At 34.7% G+C, this 7,415-nt stretch overlaps 1 protein-coding gene and 1 non-coding gene across 3 annotated transcripts; both read left to right on the top strand.

Annotated features, from left to right (window-relative positions):
- Window positions 1-2,766: 2,766 nt before the first annotated feature.
- On the top strand, window positions 2,767-6,719 carry LOC116015211 (transcription initiation factor TFIID subunit 11). Of its 2 annotated transcripts, XM_031255236.1 has the most exons (6): window positions 2,791-2,912; window positions 3,539-3,783; window positions 5,161-5,479; window positions 5,913-6,000; window positions 6,225-6,324; window positions 6,403-6,719. In XM_031255236.1, the coding sequence occupies exons 3-6, from the start codon at window positions 5,169-5,171 to the stop codon at window positions 6,528-6,530; spliced, it is 627 nt and encodes a 208-aa protein (XP_031111096.1). In that variant the 5' UTR covers window positions 2,791-2,912; window positions 3,539-3,783; window positions 5,161-5,168; the 3' UTR covers window positions 6,531-6,719. The 2 variants fall into 2 exon arrangements, with proteins under 2 accessions (XP_031111095.1, XP_031111096.1); XM_031255235.1 differs by lacking the exon at window positions 3,539-3,783 and having other exon boundaries at window positions 2,767-2,912.
- On the top strand, window positions 3,217-3,299 carry LOC116018050. The gene has a single exon (XR_004098084.1). It is a non-coding gene; the product is annotated as a small nucleolar RNA U31b (small nucleolar RNA).
- Window positions 6,720-7,415: the final 696 nt, after the last annotated feature.

The following is a 7,415-nucleotide window of genomic DNA, read 5'->3' on the forward strand; positions in this document are numbered from 1 at the left end:
GCCTAGTTTTCAATATTTTTCATTACAGACCGAATGGGTCTTGCGACCCATCATCGTATTTGTTTAATATTTACGCTCGTTACCAATTTTATCCCTGACAATTGACAAACCAATTTCATAATGAGTCTAGTCAAATAAAGCCATCATCCAATAAAAAGTTAAAATATTACTAGTTGATACATGATTTCTCTTCTCCATTTTAAATGACATAGTAATATATTCATGGACCAAACAAATTTGTTTTACAAAATTATTCCATGACATAGTAGTATATATTATTCATGGAACTAACAAATTTATTTTACAAAATTATTACAGGAATGAAGTTGGGAGTATGTATAAAACAATAATATGGATAGTGAGATAACCAAACAAATTTATTTTTCGACATTCGATCTAATAGGAATGTAGCTGGGGGTAAAGATTTTTAAAATAGGAATGTAGCTGGGGGTAAAGATTTTTAAAATAACATTTTGTTGAGAGTGGGATTTGAACCCACGCCCTTTCAAACCAAAACCTTAACCTGGCACTTTAGACCAACTCGACCATCTCAACTCATCAATTTTAAAATTAGAACTATTTTACAGATACGATAGTTTAATGGCCCAATCACATCCTTCTTTCAAACGAAATCCTTGAGTGCTATATATATAGGAAAAACAATGCTTGTTGCCAAAACCTCAAACAGTTGAGTCTGAAAGATAACCAAGAATCTTTGATATTACGGATACAGAAAATCACATTACCAAAACGCTACCGCATTTTTTCCCATTAGTACACCACAGACCAGCACTTTGTAGTACATCACAACTCACTCACAAGTGCACCACACCCCAACACTTAGTGCACCACGGAAGTATACATGATGTAGGAAATTACCAAAGTACCACTGTATTTTTTCCAATTTTCATTGACTTTCAACCGTTATATGAGCGAATCCAATGCTCAATATGAGCTTGCATGACTGCATGGGAGAGCAACATTGCATTTGAACACACACACACACGCACACATATATATACACAAAATTTGGAGAAAAAAATAAACACATATATACGAACCTATAAAATATGAAATTGAAAGATAAAAAATCATACCTTAAGCCTAGTGGAAGCAATGCTGACTCTTTGTGTTTCAGTAGGTTGAGAAGGTAGTTATGAATAGATAGTACATTGTAACAGAGTCGGTAGTACTAAAAAAAAAAGCCTAGTGAAAGCCGACAAATTAATCGTAAGAACTTGTAGAAAACCTTTGAATATATGTATTTATAAGGGTTCTAGCCAGACTTTGACAAATTAATAGTTGATCATTATGGTTTTGGCGAAACTCTTACTAGACAAATTAATAGTTGATCATTATGGTTTTGGCGAGACTCTGACTAACTCCGACGGTTAAAACCAGTGATTGGTGACTGACAAACAATTGCGAACGCCTTTGTAGAAAACAACCAGCTTCGGTGAAAAAGGCGACCAGTGGTTGTCTTTTCTAGTGTAGAGGGCAACTAACTAATCGCCTTTTCTACTGGAGATGACGACTAAAGTCCGTTAGTTAGTTAGTGGAGCATTGCCAAGAGTTTCGTTAGAATCCTAGTGACTTGCTATTACATGTCAATAACTGATTTTTGTGCTTCAATGCACAAAAATAATATGTTGATGAGTTTTATTGCAAAATTTAAAAGTTCAAGGACATAATTGACTTTTTGTATTCCGCTTATGAGCTTATTTGACCTTTTTTCCCTAATTAACAAATATGTATACGCAGTGGCAGAGCCACTGTGGGGGTAGTGGGGGCTGCTACCCCCACTCACCCCACCCCCACCACATATATAGCCTTGTATGTATATATGTATATATAATACATGTTTTTGATATAAATAAATGAAAACATATATTATAAATAATGGATTAGCTAGACAAGATGGTAGTGTTGTGTTTTGCTTATACGAAAGGTTGCTTATTCGAATCTTGTGGGCAACACTTTTGTAATATAGTGAGATATGTAATTTATAATGTGTTTTCTATTTGAATTAATTTATCAAATTAATTATGTTTCATATTTTATTATGGATATTTTTATAAAATTTGGATATGTTTTATTTATCGCATATATTAAACAATATTTATGATTATATTTCTTAATGTGTTATATTTTTATTTCTCCAAGTTGAACATTTCTTCCCAATGACTTTAAACTTAGATTCAAATTCAGTCAACTTTAAACTTGAACCGACTCGTTACGTAATGAACCAAACTCGATCTCAAATATTTAAGGGTCACACTTGTGTGAGACCGTCTGACAGATCCTTATTCGTGAGACGGGTCGGATCGGGTCAAAACACCATGCAAATGTCATACTTATATATGCAAATGTCATACTTATGTGCTCAAATATAACACTAATCAAGAATACAATTTTTGTTACTTATAAGAGAAAAAGTAATACATTTTTCATAATAAGTAACGTTGACAAGTGCTTCTTACTTATAAGGGCAAATATAATACTTTTAAGGAAAAATGTAATACTTTTAAATCGAAATGTAAAAGTATTATATTTTCCCTTAAAAGTATTACATTTACCCTAATAAGTAACAAAAATTTTATTTCTGATTAGTATTACATTTAAGCATAGAAGTATGACATTTGTTCAAACAAGTGGTACACTTGCATCTTGACCCGACCTGACCCATGGTGAAACGGTCTCACACAAGTTTTTGCCAATATTTATAGCTCGTTGTTTCAAAAAATAAAAAATAAAAATAAAAATAAAAGTAAAGCTCGTGATTCGTTGAGCTCAAATCCTTGCGAACACTGTGTCTCTGTCCGTCTGTCGCTCCTCCAAACTCAGCTACGACGGTCGACGACGAAGTCAAGCCTCAAGGCCGAAAACACCGCCTCCCGCCCTCCCGCTACTGGGTATGTCTTCTTGATTGAATTCAGTTCTAATGTACTTGTATTACGTTCTTTGTGTTCTTTGAGGATTTAGAAAAGGGTTTAGTGTCCATGGCTGTGAACCCCAATTCACGAGCCGCAAATATGGTGTGAGTACTGAGAACGTGAGAAGAGAGCTGCTAATTAATTGGCCTAAGATCCATCTGGTGGTGGTGTATGTATGCGATTTCATATATAGATGCATATGAATGAAATTAAGATCTTCAATCCAGTATGAATTTCCACATTTTTTTTCACACTTTAGATTTTGTTAACTGGTGCAAACAAGGAAGATGATGATTGTTGTTTGTTGCCCCAGTCTTAGTTGCATTCATTGATTCAATATAGTGATTGACATGTCGTTTCTGATTCCATTTTGCCTCTTTCAGTTGCATTTTGACATTGTTTTTGTTAATTACTTCTGTTGCATATTTCATATATTTAGCTTTGTATTCATGAATTTGTTAATGCAATTGAAGATGCTATTTACCCAAATCTTCTATATAAAATTTCAGTTCTTTGAAGATTTGGAAAATACATCCTAGTATGACATTTTCCTCTAGCATCATTGCTTAAATCTAATAACCCCTCCCCTTTTCCCAAACACACAGGCTGCATATGTATGGATAGTGGATACAACAATTTATATTATTAATTGAAGCATGAAGTTAAATAGGTCGACCTCGAGCTCCAACTTGAGCTTGGAAGTTCGAGCAATATGACTCAAACTTGAGCTTGAACTCGAATTCGAGCTCAATTTGAGCCAATCGAGCTGATCAAGGTGAGCTCGAGCCTCGATCTATATAAAAGTTTGACGACCCGAGCTCGAGCCACCAAACTTTAGATCCATATTAAGGTATCAAACTTTACTAATTTGTAGTGTTTCTAATTCATGTAGATGATTTTACAGCATCTCAATTTATAGGTTTGATTTTATTTTCCCTTATTCAGCAGTTCAAGTCTCTAAATGGTGCCCGGAAATTGTTTGTTGAGATTTGAAATCTGAGGGTCGAATTAGAGTAATTGAATAAGCTGAGAAATATCCTAGAGGTTGGAGTGTATTTACGCCTCCCGAGTACTTCAACATCCATTTTGGTGGGTGAGGTTTTTTTAGTGAAATTTATGTTTGCAGAATACAAAAAGACATACAATATTCATACAAAAATCTATATGTATACAATTAGGATTTAACCTCCAGCCATAATTGTGTGCTTGGAATTGCATGATCTAACCACCAGCCGTAGTTGTGTCTTGGTATTGCCTTTGAATTATGGCAGGGTTTGCTGTTGTAAACCGTAGTTGCCTGAATTGATACCAAAATCAATGTAGAGCTTTAGAGAATAATGCGTCTCCCACTCAATCTCCTGTTCAGTATAGATGGTGAATTTTAGGTAACCAGAGCAGTGGCAGGACCTACGCTTATAGAGCCTTATATGCGATTAATATAGGCTTTGTAACAAAAACTGTTATTTTCGTTACAACATTAATGTCACCGCTTAAGAGCCATAATAACTTGCACCACAATTAAATGCATGACTTAATGGAAAATGTCACAATTTAGGGATAATAATGCTGTGTATCCCAAACTCTAGCAACACACCTTGTAATTACGCAATCATACCTGGTAGGATGTAACTCATCTAAGATATTGTAATTCATTCTAGAAAATAGAAACCTAATCTCTCAATATTTGGGCAAACAGATAGCACTTTTTGGCACCTTGGATTTGAGGTATATAAGAGAGATCTTAAAGGTCCTCTTTTGCATTTTGGACTGTTGGGTGTTTAGTAAGTCTTTTCATATAAACCAATACAAGAAATCAATTTCAGCTTTTTACTAACAATGAGTTCATATAAATTTATTGTACTTCCCATTTCCAATTTCTTGCAAGTGCCAATAATTGTTGTAATTTCCTCTATTTTCAGTTTCTTGCACTAATCATTTCTTGAGAGATTCACGCTTAAAATGGGAATAGAGCTTAGGCTATATTATGAGATTTATGAAGAATTTTTGAATATTTAATAAGTTATTAGGTAACTTCAAGAATCGAAATAGAACTATTCTAGTATTTGAATTCTGTATTATTTATTTATTTGGTTGCGAACAGTTTATGCCATCAGTTTCAACACTGGCAGACTGGCTTTCCACTGTTGACTGTGTCTTCCAAGCTTATAGAGTTATAGGCATTTCTGAATGGTGCATTTGCTCTGCTGTCATAATAATTGTTAAACAGATACTTCAATGAAGCAATCCAAGGATCCTTTTGAAGCTGCTTTTGAGGAGCAAGAGGAATCACCCCCTGATTCCCCTATAGGTGCCGAGGAGAATGAAACCCAAAATGAGGCTGCTATTACTGTCAATGATCATGGAACTGATGAATTTGTTTCCATTAATCATCCTGAAAACCCTTCAACATATGTTGCTGCCACAGTTCCCACTGGGACTGCTGGCAAGCCCAAAGAAGATGATGAAGAGGAAGAGGAAGAGCACATGGAGGTGCAACTAGGAAAGCTTGCATCTAGTTCTGACCCCGATAAGACTGCTAAAATGCAGTAAGTTATGATAACTTGATAGTTTTTATTTTACTTTATCTGTCAAACCATAAGTGCTACTTCCATGCATGGCAAATTGGACTATCTTAATTTATCCAAGGTGCTTCCTGCTAATTTGAGTCTGTTTGGCAGTGAACTTGTTCCGCACAAGCTTTACTAACTCCTTGCTTATGGCAGATATGAAGAATATGATTTTAGAACACAAAAGGGTAGAAGAACCTCACTCAAAGCAAAATATATATTTATGAAATTGAAATCGGTTACACACCCCAAAAACAAAAATTAAATAATTTTATTGAGTTGCCTGGCACCAAATAGCTCTCTTCTTCTCACTCTAAATATAAATGTATGTATATACAAATGCCTTTGTTGTGCTTGTGCTGTTTTTTAATTCTAATTGTAATACTTCACTCATTTTTGCATCTTTATTCAGGACCATTTTATCTCAATTTACTGAAGAACAAATGAGCAGGTATGAATCTTTTCGAAGATCTGGATTTCAGAAGTCTAACATGAAGCGGGTATGTTGTGCCCCCTTTTACATATGGCTATTCCTTTTCCTTCTAGTTCATGTATATTTTCACTAGCTGTGAAATGTTAAAAACGGCATAAAACTAGAATGAATACGTTGGACATACAGACCTGGTATACTTTCTGCTGAGTAATCATAATTTTACTCGTTACATCATAAGTTGTGCACCATCTGATATCTATTATACCATTTTTGTTGTGTATGTTACTGCAGTTATTAGTAAGTATCACAGGAAGTCAGAAAATCTCTGTGCCTATGACAATTGTGATGTCTGGTATTGCAAAAATGTTTGTTGGTGAACTCATTGAAACAGGTATGCAGTCTTCTGTTGCATAGCTTCTCATATATTCATTGCATGCAAGTGGTACTCATGTATGAACCCTATATGCAGCTAGAATAGTGATGTCTGAGAGAAATGATAGCGGACCTATTAGACCATGTCACATCAGAGAAGCATATAGACGACTAAAACTTGAGGGAAAGGTTCCGAAAAGATCTGCCCCACGACTCTTTCACTAGACAAATATTCAATGGTCCTTGTGCAGGTTTTTGTTATTCTCTTTTGCTTAGCCTATGGTATAGAAAAATGCTTATTAGTAGAATTGAGAAGCGGGTTTATCCTTTTGGAAAACATTGTTGGGGTACAGTAGTGCTTTTGTATTGCCATTTTATATGAAAGAGTTTCATGTTCACTTGTTTCTTCTTCCCCACAATGCTTCAAACTTTATGCTTTAAATTGGTTGCACTGCAATGCCTTAATTTCTTTCCCTCTCTCATTTCCTTTCTTCCATGCCCTGTATATGGTAAGTAGTTCAGATGAAGGCTTCATTTAAAAAAAAAAAAAAAAAAAAAAACAATGCTATAAAGTATAAACCCCTCCTGTATTTCCCTAAAAACTCCCCCAATATGGCATCATCTTATTGATCGTTATATTTATTTGTTAAATTTACTTGTTAATTAGTGGTGGGGTAAGTCAATTCATTGATATCCAATGAATGAACGCCACATCATGGGGCAATATTTAGAGGGGGAAATTTGGAGGGAAAAAGAGCATTTTGCTTAAAAATAAAATTGGTTTCTATCCATGCCAAAGGACAAATAATAGAAAAACTCTTGACCCAAATAATTTCATGGTAGTAACAAGGAGATGAGTTACACTTGTGCGAGTTCGTTTCACAAGTTTCAATCTGTAAAATGGGTCGGATCAACATAATTTGGGTCATTAAAATCAATTAAAGATTAACTCATAATACTAACTATGATCCAAATTATGTTGACCAGACTCGTCTCACGGATTAAGACTCGTGAGCCGTTCTCACACAAGTTTTTGTTCAAGGCAATAAGTTGAGAGATGAAAGTTAACGGGTTTGGTAGAATTGTAATTCGAAAATAAAGAAATAAAAT

This window comes from Ipomoea triloba, chromosome 4, assembly GCF_003576645.1.
Source record: "Ipomoea triloba cultivar NCNSP0323 chromosome 4, ASM357664v1".
Taxonomy (NCBI): Eukaryota; Viridiplantae; Streptophyta; class Magnoliopsida; order Solanales; family Convolvulaceae; genus Ipomoea; species Ipomoea triloba.